The sequence below is a fragment of the Eublepharis macularius genome, chromosome 3, assembly GCF_028583425.1.
Source record: "Eublepharis macularius isolate TG4126 chromosome 3, MPM_Emac_v1.0, whole genome shotgun sequence".
NCBI lineage: Eukaryota > Metazoa > Chordata > Lepidosauria > Squamata > Eublepharidae > Eublepharis > Eublepharis macularius.
The window spans coordinates 129502294-129516204 of record NC_072792.1 but is presented as its reverse complement, the minus strand read 5'-3'; the positions used below and the strand labels follow the sequence as shown (position 1 = coordinate 129516204).

General features: G+C 39.0%; 1 protein-coding gene across 2 annotated transcripts in view; it reads left to right on the top strand.

Annotated features, from left to right (window-relative positions):
* EPHA6 (EPH receptor A6) overlaps window positions 1-13911 on the top strand; it is a 785056-nt gene that overhangs the window by 614025 nt on the left and 157120 nt on the right. The window contains exon 12 of one of the 2 annotated variants that reach the window (XM_054973550.1): window positions 9664-9789. The exons of the other annotated variant lie outside the window; for it this stretch is intronic. Within the exon in view, the coding sequence (XP_054829525.1) occupies window positions 9664-9789 (126 nt within the window). The remainder of the gene's footprint in view (window positions 1-9663; window positions 9790-13911) is intronic. 2 annotated transcript variants of the gene reach the window in all.

Genomic DNA, 13911 nt, shown 5'->3' with positions numbered 1-13911 from the left:
TGATGAAACTCTCTCTTAATCAGCTGAATTCAGGTGTTCTCAAAGTAGAAGATGGCAAGTAGTTAAATTTGTCCACAGCAAAATCCAAAAACAAAAGCCAAAGAATTAGGACCAACCAAAAAGATACAAAAACAGTGTGCAACCTGTCAAGTGTCTAGTATTGTTATTACAATAGTTAGCAAGTTCACACCAATACCATGAAGGATGTGTTGGCTTGATCATACTTCATAGACTAAACATGATATACCACCATACAGAAGCAGCAGCCAGGTGCACTTGTACAATAATTGTTTTTGTACCAGAAATTCATATTGGTGATTTTCTCTGAGGAATCCATTAATGAGGTCATTATCAACAATGCATACCACTGCCAAAAAGTATCTAAATGAAAGTCATGAATCTTTTTAACAGCATTATGTAGAATTGAATATGCCTGTTTCCTACCCGCTCTTCTCATTATGGACTGGCAAGGCAGATCAAGATTTATCTAAGCTGCATCATTAGATGCACCCAGGATAATACATAAACAGATATTGAGGATAGGTTCATTCTCTTTAGTGTTCTTAATGCATGATGCTAAAAAAATTGCATTAAAAAATTAATTATAGCTAGACCTCCTCACACATGCTGCAAAAAAAATTTAGTGACGAGGTGAATTACCAACATACATCCAAAATGGATTCAAATTCAGATTCTACAATAGGCTTGAAAGCCATTCATATAATAGTTCATACAGGCCTAAACCCAACAAATAGTTCATTTGTTGAGTTTAGGCCTGTTACCATATCTCAACTATATTTAATGATAAGACAAAATCTATGTAATTTACTGGACAACAAAAATGCATGAGATCTTCATGCTCTTGGTGCTGCTTCCTTCCTCTCAGTCTCTGATTAGATTAACAAGTTGGTTTTACCAGTTGTGGTAGCTCTTATTGGTCAATCCCTGCCTCTGGACTGAAACCCAATGATTACTTCTCACTCATTGCTGGCAACTTTTTTAGTCAGCAGGTGGATCTATCTCTATCCTACCACTGCACTGAGCAAATTTTACTTATTTAAATATTTATCAAAAAGAGTCCAGTAGCATCTGACGAAGAGAACTTGATTCTCGAAAGCTTATGCTAAAATAAAATTGGTTAGTCTTAAAGGTGCTACTGGACTCTTTTTGATTTTGCTACCACAGACTAACACGGCTAACTTCTCTGCATTTAAATATTTATATTCCCTACCTTTCCTTTTGGCTCGAATCTGAAGCCTTCTACAGTCTAAGGAGACTTCCTCTGAATTAAGTGGCTCTTCTTGAAGTTGCAGGAAGGCTCTGTAAGCTGGAGGAAGGCTACCTGGAGGATGGTTGGATTCACCCCACAATTTGTAAAGCGTGGTCATGCTTTAGTCTCACTTTGCCTATAATCCTGTGATTTTATAACTGTCACACAGGCAATATACAACAATGATTAGCATTAGGATCTACTATTTATGCATGGATGTGAAGCCTTCCTGCAACCTAAGGAGCACAGAAAGCGAGTAAATGTTGCCCCTCTTCACTGAACTCTAAAACATAGTTGTGCAAATTCCACAAAAGGAACTGTGATTGCCACATAACTGATGACAAGACAAATCTTTGAACAGAAATTGGAATATTTAAGAAGAATGTTTCAATATACTCTAGATTCTCAGGGTGCTCCAAGTTAGTATTGTTTGATAAGTCCATTGAAAAAGCATTATTTGTGTAAGTCCTGCTTTCTTTCCTAGTGTTACAGTTTCCCTGGACAGAGTCCATGGTTTCTGTTATACATAATTAGTTTATTTGAAAAAGCACATGCAAAAATAAAAGCAGGGTGCCTGTAGACAATGTTTGGCAATGTTTGGAAAAGAAGGATAAGCTCTGCCTCCATTAGCTACTCCAGAATTTCATTGCTATCAGCTATCATAACCACTAGCATATAAATATTTCTTATGTCAGTGTCAATTCCCCATTATAATGATTTTTCATGCTTTTTCATATTTTCTGTGCAGACTTCTTAGAGCCCCGTGGCGCAGAGTGGTAAGCTGCAGTACTGCAGCTCAAGCTCTGCTCATGACCCGAGTTCAATCCTGGCGGAAGCCAAGTTCAGGTAGCCAGCTCAAGGTTGACTTAGCCTTCCATCCTTCCTAAGTCAGTAAAATGAGTTCCTTGTTTCCTGGGGGTAAAGTATAGGCGACTAGGAAGGGCAATACCAAAGCACCCCATAAAAAGTCTGCCAAGAAAACATCATGATGTGACATCCCCCCATGGGTCAGTAATGGCTCAGTGCTTGCACAGGGGACTACCTTTACCTTTTTTACCTATGCAGACTTCTAAAGTACATGCACCTTTGGATCAATGCTGAGCTAGGAAATAGAAATAAACTGGCATTTTTACAGAAAATGAGGACATAAAAGTGATTTGTAAGAACAACCTGTGAAAAAGTGTGTGTGCAGAATTTAAGGGTATATTCTGTGGACTGGATCCTGAGTGGCAATCAATATTTATGTTAGCTTCAACCTGTTTTGTTATATATGGTATGAATGGAACTCAACCTGCTAGGTTTTATCATACTCCTTTGATCAAGATAAGCTAAGGCTGCACTAATGGTCTGCATTATACATGGGCACGAACCAGGAAAAAAAGAACTGTGTGGTTCGTAGTTCATCACATTTCATGAACCACGAACCAAGAACTTTCACGAACCTGCCCCAGTTCGTGAACCAGTTCATTTGGTTCATGAAAACGTCACATTCGGGTCAGCAAATCTTCACTTCTGGGTCAACAGAAGGTCACTTCCGGGCCAGCAGAAGGCCACTTCCAGGTCAGCAGAAGGTCTGCAGGAAGTCCATCCCCTGTTGCCTAGGAAACTGTTTGATCGGCACCAGGCTGTCTGCAGTGACAAACCAAAAAATGAACCAAACGAACCAGCCTAAAGTTCATGGCAGTTCGTCAGAAATGGGCTATGACGAACCGCCAGTTCGCAAACCACGAACCAGCCTGGTTTCTCACGAACTTTGGTTCATAGTTCGGTTCGTGCCCATCTCTAGTCTGCATACAACTACTTGTGCAACAGTATCAACCTGAAATCATTGTTGTGGTAGTTGTGAATATTAGCCCTGACTGATTTTGCTCATAGTTAAAACATGATAACCACAGCAAAGTTTCACACAGCAGCATTTACTGAAGTACAACTTTAGGACAGCTAGGTGCTGCTTGCTGTTCAAAGCTTCATTTTGCTTAGAAAAGTAATAATCCTCATGTCAGTATTCTGGCCTCCTCTGAATTACACAGAGAACAGATGATTTTTTTAAAAAAAAAATCTGTATCCTATTTGGATAATCTTTTTTTCATTTCTACCAGTCATATTTATATGTTTTATCAGCCATCAGTCATATTTTTGTTCAAACAAAGGTCATCATAAAAATGCTGAATATCTAATAATATAGAAATAGACAAGAAATGCAGATGGCAAAATAAATCATATTAAACTGATTGCAACTGAAATCTAAAATGAAAATTATGTTATGTGATCAGCATTGGCAGGCACCAGAGATAAAGTGAGTAAATACACAACAAATCTTACAAGCTGCCAAGGGCAATAAAAATGCCCTATACATATGCCGGATTATGGGTTGGATTAAAACTAAATTAGTAGTTTCCACTGATTTTCCCTTCCCACTGCAGAGTCCATGATGTCATTCCTCAGGATTCCCTCTCCCCCACGACTAGCATTTTATGGAGATCAGCATGGGCTACAGTATGAAGGTGAGAAAGGAAAATTCCATTCTGTCATTATAAAATCTAGTCTGGATCTAACCTTGTGGAGTAAAAGACAGCTTTTATCTGTGTTTTGATTAGTTATCAAGGCAATTCAGAGTAGCTATTAAGGATATATTCTAAAAATCTGACTAGTTTATGTAAAGTTACAATACAAGGTAGAATAGCTTCAGTTTCCAGTGGCTAAAAATATAAAAGCCATATAATCTATATATTTAGAATATATTCATTTTTTAAAAAAACATGTTGAAGGTTAGGTCACTCTTGTAAAGATTTCGTAAAGTGGATAGAATGTTCAATCATCATCAATACTTACTTCATTAGTAAAAAGCAATAGCAAAAATTCAAAATTAAATGTTCATCAAGATAAAATTTAAAAATACACTAAAAATTTCTGGACATTTTCACAGAAAGTATTAAAATACAGAATGAACATATAAATATCTGATAATAAAACACTATACAATCCAAAGGCTAGTAATGACCGACAGTAGAACAATTACAGGTCAGCCATGGGTCAGGATGCCTCATCATCTTTTTAGCCTTTATGATGGTGGCGGCAAACTTTGCCATTTGGATTTGTTCCTATCATCCAATAGTAAAACTAATTTCTTTTTTTTTTTTTATATATAAATTTTTTTTATTTTTCATAACTACAAAACACTACACCAGACTATCACAAGGAAAGGGGAGAGGGAAGGGACAAAGGGGGGTGGAAAAAGAAAGAGGGGGGGGAATGAACTACAAACACTAAACACTACACTTCAATGTTTCCCTTCATACTGTCATAATACAAAAATAGCTCCATAGAATAATGATGGAGTGGTTAATCATACAGAAAATAAACATTTCAAATTCTGATTAAACTTTCCTCCCCCTTCTAGGTCCCGGACGCAATTCTCTCTGTGCAACTGCTGTTGCGATGCTCTCCTCCTCCTAGTAAAACTAATTTCTTGTGGTCTGACCTTCCTGGGCATTGAGATATTGCGGTACTCAAAAATCTGCTGTGCTCAGCCTCAAATCTCGGACACTGGAATGTGACATGAAACAAATCCTCAATGGAGCTATAATCACAGGAACATACTTTTTTACTATATGGAATCCCATTGTAGTGGCCTTCCAAGACTGCAAGGGGTAAAATATCTAGGCATGTCTTGATGAAGGCCTTTCTGTGTTCATAATTCATTAAATTAGTAAAGTACACTGGAATTTTCAGGGGGGAGGGAAGAAACTGCCTATAAAGTAGTAAATATTGGCAATATATTTGTTGAATATAATCACTAGAGATGGGCATGAACCTGAATACGAAACAAAAAAACCCACGAACCAAAAAAAACCCTAATGTCCATGAGCTGGTCTACTACCCTAATGTCCATGAACTGGTTTGTTTGGTTTGTATTAAAGGGAAGTTTAAATGGCCATTTCCTCGGGAAGTTTAAAGGGAAGTTTAAATGGCCATTTAAACTTTTCCTGCCGCTTATAAGCGGCAGGTCCCTTTAAAATATCAGCTGGCAGGGGGGATTCCCCCCCACCCCCTGCCAGGTGATAGTTTAAAGGGACTTGCCACTTGCAAGCAGCAGGGTCCTTTAAATGCCCAAATCCCACAAACCCCAGCCACTGCAGCAGCCATTTGAGGGGAGGGGAGGGGAGGCCATTTTCGGCCTCCTCTGCTGCTCTGTGGGCCCACACAGTGGCAGAGGAGGCCGAAAATGGCCTTCCCGCCCCTCATGGGAGGAGGGGGAGAAGGCCGCAGCCATGGAGAAGACAAAGTAAGTCTGGGGCTGGGGGCTGGGGGGCTGGGGCTGGGGCTGGGGCTGGGGTTTGTGGGGTTTGGGCCATTTAAAGGTCCCTGCTGCTTGCAAGCAGCAGGTCGCTTTAAACTATCAGCTGGCAGGTGGTGGGGGGATTCCCCCCCACCTGCCAGCTGATAGTTTAAAGGGGCTTGCTGCTTGCAAGCTGCAGGAAAGGGCCCTTTAAATGATTAAATGCCCCTTTCCCTGCTGCTAAGCAGCTGGAAAGAGGCATTTAAAGCCCATGAACCACAAACCACAAACTGGTTCAGGAATTTACCCCAGTTCATGGGAGTTCGTGGTTCCTGGTTTGTGGAAACCCACGAACCACAAACCGCATGGTTTGGTTTTTTTGTGGTTCGTGCCCATGTCTAATAATCACTCTTCATAATTTGAGGAATTGATAATAATCTGCAAATCTTTATAAAATCTGTGGCATAATTTCTCTAGTAACCCTCCTTAATAGCAAATGTTCTACATTTGGCAGACTTTTCATAGATACAGCATAAATAAACAGATTTCCACAATGACTGCTTTATAGTGGGACATTATAAAGAAAATTTAGAAAAGTATAATATGTGAATTATTTCTATCTGAATTTTGTTCCTGGAATTTTTCTGCATTTCTGGTAATCACTACAAAATTATATTCCATGAAGACTAAGAAATCTTTTTATTTCCTGATTATAATGAGAGTCAGGTGTTGTATGTCTCCAAGGAAAAAGCATGCATTTCATTTTCAAAATAATGGAAGTGTGCGCGAGTCAGTTAGTAAAACACATTGTTATTTACCAGCAAAGCATTTCTTTCTGTTTGTGACTGTTCTCTCCCATAGAAGCTCAAATATATCTTGGCTCAAAGTATACCTTTGAAACTAGTGGTTCCTAAAGTAATTATATACAGTAATGTCAAGTGAATTTTATAATTTCTTTGAAAAACGTATGACATATGTATACATTTACCCATATATTGATTTTTTTCCCAAACAACTGAAGGTCTGCGTATACATGTCAACCTGGGGCACACTTCAGAATAAAGCACGTTTTTAAATGTATCGTATTCACTAAAATTACTTTTTATTATTATTTATTGAAGTTCTGCACATATAGCACTAAAGTAGTTTCTAAAGCTGTACAAAGTATGCCTTGGTAGATAAATTAACAAAAGGTATACCCAGCTCATTTTCTGTTTGTATTTTAATGGTTTTAAAATGCAGGTTCAAACCCCCTTGCTGCCATGGCAGCTTGGGCCAGCCACACATTCTCAGCCTAACCTACTATACAGAGTCATTCTGAAGATAAAATGCAGGAGAAAGATATAAGCTCCTATGAGTCCCCATTGTAGAGAAAGGGTATAAAGGAAATAAACAATGTTGGGGGGTAGATAAAAGATAGGTTGGCTGATGTGTTAGAAAAAGAGAAGGAAACAGGGAAAGAGAGAGGATATAGGGGCTATTGGGAGGGGGGAACCAGTGTGAGGAGTGGGGTGTAGGGAAAGTGAGGTGTCCCCCACAAATCCTTGAAGGTTCTTTGTTATGCAATTGGGCCTTGTCCAGCCCCAAGGCCAGAACTGCTGTGAATTTTCCCAGGGAGAGGCTATCAGGGAGAGGGAAAGAAGGAAAATTGAAGACAGCGAGCAGATAAAGGTAGGGATGCTGGAGGGAAGGGGAGAAGGAAACCAGGAAAATGGAGGCACTGTGGGAGCTTTCAGGAAAGGGAAAGAGGAAATAGTAGGAAGGGAGAAATGAGATGTCCCCCGCAAGACCTTGCAAGTCTCTCGCTTGTTATATCTAATTATGAACCAGGTCCACACAATAGGGCCAATGACAGGCAGGATTTTTCTACAACTGCAGGGAAACTGCAGATTGGCATAAAAATCAGAATCTAAAAGGGTAAAAACCCCACAAAACAATAGAAGGAATATCTGTAGCTTTAAGATAGATGACTGCCCACTTATATCTCATGAGATTTCACTTTGAAATCTCAATGGCCATTTTGAGGGTTGCTAGCTCCTTGAATTGGACCAGGAAACTAATCAGCAGCCAGTGAAGGGATCTCAGGATAGGAATGGTATGATCCTGCCAACTAGCACAGATAAACAGGCTGCCGCATTTTGTATCAGCCACTGTTCCCATGTCATCTTCAAGGGGAGCACCATGTAGAGCATGCATGTTACAGCAAACTAGCCTCAATGTTACAGAAGCACAGATCAACATCTGCAAAATTTTTACTCATACCTTAGTATTAGAGTTGCCAAGTCTTCTCACCCTCTGGGCGGAAGGCAAAAGATCTGGCAATCATTTTTGCAGATGTCTTTGCACATGCACAAAGTGTGCACACACTCATGGCTGCATGATGACATCACTTCCCAGAAATGATGTCTTCAGGCAGGGTCTCATGCCGCCCTTGGGAGTGCTCCCATGCTCTGCAGCAGGCCAATTTCAGCCCATTTGTGGCTGAATCAGACCTGCGTGGGGCCTAAATTGGCCCACTGTGAAGCACAGGAACCTTTCAGGGTTGTCCTGGCAGTGCTCCCACACTCTGCAGCAGGGCAAATTAGGCCTGTTCGCAGTCTACGTCGGCCCACTGCAGAGCATGGGAGTGCTGCCAGGAGGGCCTTGGAGAGCTCCTGCGTTTCATAGTGGGCCAATTTAAGCCCAAGCAGGTCACTGCAGAGCACGGGAGCATGCTGCGCCGTCCAGGAGTGCATCCCGGGAGATGCGTTCCCCCACCTTTCCCCCCACCATCCAGGTAAGCAGGGTGGGGGTGGAGGGTGGGAGCAGGGGATCCCCTGCCCACAGCAGGGGACTGGCAACCCTACTTAGTATCTTGCTAAAGAGTACTGCTAGTAGGCATTAGATAGTAAGATACCCGATACAAATGTATAACAAGAAACAAATATAAAATATTTATGAAAAAACCTGAATGTTCTAAAAGGATTATACGAATATTTATCTAGATATATGTTATCCAGATACATTCTTGGATACTTTTATTTAGTGTTACTATAAGGCTGCTGGCAATCCCTATGTTAGTTTTTCTCATTAATAAATTCAAATAGTCAATTCTCCTTTCTCTATTTTCCATCCAATGCTAGGACTCACAGAGCATTACTTCCTTGGCTTATTCTGTATCTTGAATACACTCATGCATGTATGATGCTAGTGATTTCCCTCAATCAGAACTGCTCATTAGGATGCTGGAATAAGGACATCAAGTGCTGCATCTGAAAGAATCTCTCTCTTCCTCCCCTGACCCTCTCAGACTATTCTTTCTTCAGACTCCATCTTTCTCTCAGTTCCTCCTGGTAGATCACGTTTCTCCCTTTAGACAACTCTTCTCTTCTTCTGCTCTCTTATTCTTTAGTCCTTTTTGTATCAGGCCCTCATCTTGTTTGTTCTAAGCTAAAGTTCAATACAGATAGTTAAACTAACTGACTGACAAGGTGATGTATTTAGAATCATTCTGTCCCATATAAATGAAAACCACAGTGAACGTGAGCTGCACCACTAGGCAGGCTGCCCAGTCCTGAATAGTTTGTAACTTTTAATTTCTCCACAAAAGTAAAATCACCTCATAACTACAATTTCTTAATTACCATTTTAATACAGAACTATTATTTCCACTCTTTACACATATATTTGATAATTTTCCATTCAGGATTTTAGATATTTCCTCACATAGTCATTCAATATTTTTTCAGCCTTGAGAATGCTAAACATTGAAGATGTAACATCATCAGTGAGAATTTGGTTCAAATACATTCCTTGCATCTTCAGTACTAATCATGCCAGAACTGTTCTTTATCCTGAATACACTAGTGCATGTACTGATTGCAGTGGTAACTTTCAGTATGTGCCATTGTGCCATCATAAACTTAATCCCTGAAATAATATTTCTATGTTTAGCCTGTGTAAACCTTTTTATTGTTATTTGGCTGCATGAGCTTACCAGCTGTCTCACATGACCACAATTGATTACCACTTTATAATTAGCAATATATTCTGGCTGTCTTTCAAACCAGCAGCTTCTTTTCAGCAACTAAAATTACTTCCTGTTTAATTAATGACACTTTTTATCTTTTATAAGGAGCCTTCCCAACCATTGGGGTGAAGTCTCTTTGCCCAAGATTCCTGAGGGAAGGATTTTTAAATAACATTCCAGCCCCACATCCTTTATCAGGGAGAGGATCTTTGCCCCCCAGGATATTCTCCGGTAGGTATTCCATGTGACTCTTCAAAGCACCAATTGTCAGGAAGCTTTAGCTTTTGGGCCCACTGTGCATTTATGTTTCCTTTTTATTCCATAGAAATTTACTGTTTCATTCTTGTTATCAGGCAAAAATTTCATGATGGTCAAAATAATTTGTTAGGAAGAATTAAACCCCCCAAAAAAGTTTAATAAAAGAAACTTCTTTTTTAAAAATGGTGAATTTGAAGGAACAAAAATGGTATACTGGGCAGTTAATTCAGGTATCATGTCCAACTAGCATATCTGTTACAGGTTATGAGTGCATTTATACTGGGCTATTCCAAATGGAAGTCTAGTGGCATCTTAAAGACTAACAAATTTTATCCCAAAATTAGCTTTTGTGAGTCATCTGAAGAAGTGAGCTGTGACTCACAAAAGTTCATACAGAACTCCTGTTTTATTTTAATACCATTTATTTTGCTACTATAGACTAAAATTGCTATCTCTCAGAAAGTATTCCAAATGGCCATGTAAAGCTCGGTGTCTGGCATTTTTCATGATACAGAAATAGTATACACCAGAGTAACAAACTTGAGAAATTTAGTTAGAAGTTGAACCCTTTGATATATACATTTACATCAAGAAAAGTGTTGCTTTAATATTTTAATAAAATTGTAACAAAAAGAAGCCAGGTTTCCATATGCACCTAAGTGCCCATTATTCTTCTTTCGCATAATAGATTGTTCTTATACAGTATAAATTGACAATTAAGAGCAGACTGAATTAACAAATACTTGCTGGAGAAAGTACTTGGTGACTACCATAAGGGAACAATTATTCATTCTGAAATTCAAGTACAATTTGCAAAAATTGCAAGACAAAAAAACATTAGCCTAAAAGTGTTTTTATCAAATCTGTTTACCCTCAGTTTACAATACTCTAATATGCATTTTTAAACTGAAACATCATTAATTTTTCCCCCACTGGTAATGTTTACATAATAAAAATGCAAAATACAGTATCATTTATTCTTAATAATAAATACACATTGCCTGGGAAATCCAGATGAAATACTACTTTTAGTTGTTTAATTTGTAGGACTGTGGAATGAACTCTAACACCTGCATGCTAATTCAGCAAGGAGCAATCCATGCATGGACATTTCAGTCTGATTTTGTATAGCACAATAAGTTAGAAGGGTGCCTGCTCTTAAACTGCAGCGTGCTCCCTGGAAAAGATGGTTCAGATAGAACTGACCTCTAGTTTGGGGTTATCTTCTGAATGGTGATGCTCCCATTTCTTCTTGATTCTGAGGAGGAGATGAATACTTTCATTGTAGACAGTGCTGGTCATCTGTTGAGGAGAATGTTATTGCAATAGTGAGTAGAAATTGTCACATAATGCGTCTATAGATCTTTGGTCTGTGGTCATTATATTTATTTATAATGCCAATCACACTGAAAGAGTTCTACAAGGGTGTCTGGTATCAAACATGTTAGCAGCATTATTTTCTTTCTCCCTCTCCTTTATTTATGTACTTAATTTATACCTCAACTTTTCCCCTAATGGGGACCCAAAGTGGCTTACATCATTGCTCCATTCTCCATTTTTATCCTTACAACAAACCTGTGAGGTAGGTTAGGCTGGGTATATGTGACTGGCCCAAGGTCATCCAGCAAGCTTTCATGGCAGAGCAGGGATTTCAGTCTGCATCTCCTTGATCCTAGTCCAACAGTCTAACAACTTCACCACGCTGGATGCCCCCCCCCCAATTGCATCCATTGATAATCCTGGCATTTCAAATAAAACATATACCGCAACTTCATGCAGTTTATAAACAATTCTTACATTCTTTTACTTCCAGAGCTCTCTACAGGAATTAAAATGAGAATTCTAATTACACATCTTTGAATATTATCCTTAACCCACTAAAGTAGAGAGGTATATCCTCTTAATGGATTTTACCAATATATGAATGTCTCCTGAGGTCAGCATCACACTTTTTCATGCAATCAAGTGATTATAACATTCATGCTATGACCCAAATAATCCCTTAAGCTGCTCTGTGCATGTATACACCTCTATTTTATTTATTTAGATATTTATTTAGATATGGGGGTCTGCAGTGCTCACAACATTGTTCTCCCCTCCGCTCCATTTTATCCTTACAGCAAAAATAGATATATTAGGATTTTATAGCACCTTTTGCTTTTTTTTTTTTTTTTTGAAAAAATTTTTATTGGGTTAGAATCCGTTATTTTTACATTTACATCCAATTTTCCCCAAATTTTTCATTTCTAACCCCCTCCCTTTCCCCCCCTTTTGTTGACTTCCAACAGCTTTCCCACCCTTTGTCCCTTTTCCCTTACTTCTATTAAATTCCTCTATCTAAAACAGATATACATTCTCCATTATATTAAGCAGTACATCCTTAACTACTTTTCTTGTTATATACCCAAACTGTAAGTCTTTGTTAAACAATTTATCCCATTTTCCAGTTTTAAATATTTCTATATATCATAAACCTATATATCATAAACCATAAAAATCTTACACTTAAATCAAACAATTTGACTTATTCTCTATATATTACTCATTCTATCTTTTTATGGTAATTCTATATAGCTCATCACATAGTCAATCAATTTGACTCTTCTGTACATTCAGTTTGGTGCATTATATAAATCTTATCAAAGAAAGAAAATATTGTTGGTTACTCAATCCTTATATTTAAACCTTATCATTAATTATTTTCTATCAATATTCTATCTATTAACCTATATATATCTATATATATATCAATCTGTTAATCTAACTGCTTATAAATTCACATTTATCTCTTCCTCTCCCGGTAAAGTCACCCCCCTCTATTATACTTTTATTATACTTCAGTAGTTCTCAAACTGCCACAGTTTTCCTCCCACCTCCCATTTCTTCTCCAAATATTGTTTCAGCTTCTCCCAATCTGTGTTAAACTGCCCTGAGTCCAGATTTCTCAGTTTTCTTGTCATCTTGTCCATCTCTGCCATGTACAGCAATTTGTAGATCCAATCTTCAATAGTTGGCACTTCTCGTACTTTCCATTTTTGCGCATACAAAAGTCTAGCTGCTGCTGTCATATAAAATGTTAACGTCCTATGATGGGCTGGAATTCCCTCCATTCCCAAGTTTAGTAGCAGGAGTTCTGGGTTCTTATTTATTTGAAACTGTAAAATTTCACTCATTTCTCTTATTATTTCCCCCCAGTACTGCCTGGCTACCTCACATGACCACCACATATGATAGAGGGAGCCCTCATGCTTCTTACATTTCCAGCATTTATTAGAAGTGTTCAAATTCCCTAGCGCAATCTTCTTTGGTGTCATGTACCAACGAATAGCACCTTTTGCTGTTGCCTTGCCCTCCTACCTGCCAGCCTTCCCCAGATTCCTTCTGCCTTTCAGCTGTCCCCAGACCCCTCCTGTCTGTCAGCCCTCCCCAGACCCCCTTGCCCCCCTACCTGCCAGCCCTTCCCAGACCCCTCCAGCCTCTCAGCCTTTCCCAGACCACTCCTGCCTGCTAGCCCTTCCCAGACCCTCCCCCAGCTGCCTGCCAGCCCTTCCCAGATCCCGCCTGCCTGCTAGCCCTTCCCAGACCCCCTTGCCTACCAGCCAGCCCTTCCCAGACCCCCTGCCGCCTGTTTGTCAGCACTTCCCACCCCCCCACCAGTGCTCCCCAGCCCCAGCTTTCTAGAGCCTGTTGTATTTCTTTGCACAATGGGCTTTATTTCTAGTATCATATAACAAGTAATTTCAAGTATTATAACTATGTACATTCAAAGGAAAGTCTGCCACAAAGATTCAGGTCAACAGAGAGGCTAGTTTTGGTATCCACATGGCAAACATAATGTGTCCCAGACCTATGTAAATGCATTGTCAAATATGGTATTTATAGACATCAATAATTTTGTTTAAATTATATATCACAAAATTTTACAACTGCTTGAAAAAGAAAATTTCAGATATTTCTGTTTTCCATGACTCAACAAATTACTTGGAGAACTAATGTACCATTTCTGTCTTGTCAAGAGAATGTATTTGGACTGACAGCAATATAGAACAATGCACAAAAATTGCTTTCAGGAAACAGTAATGCAAAGGCCTTGCC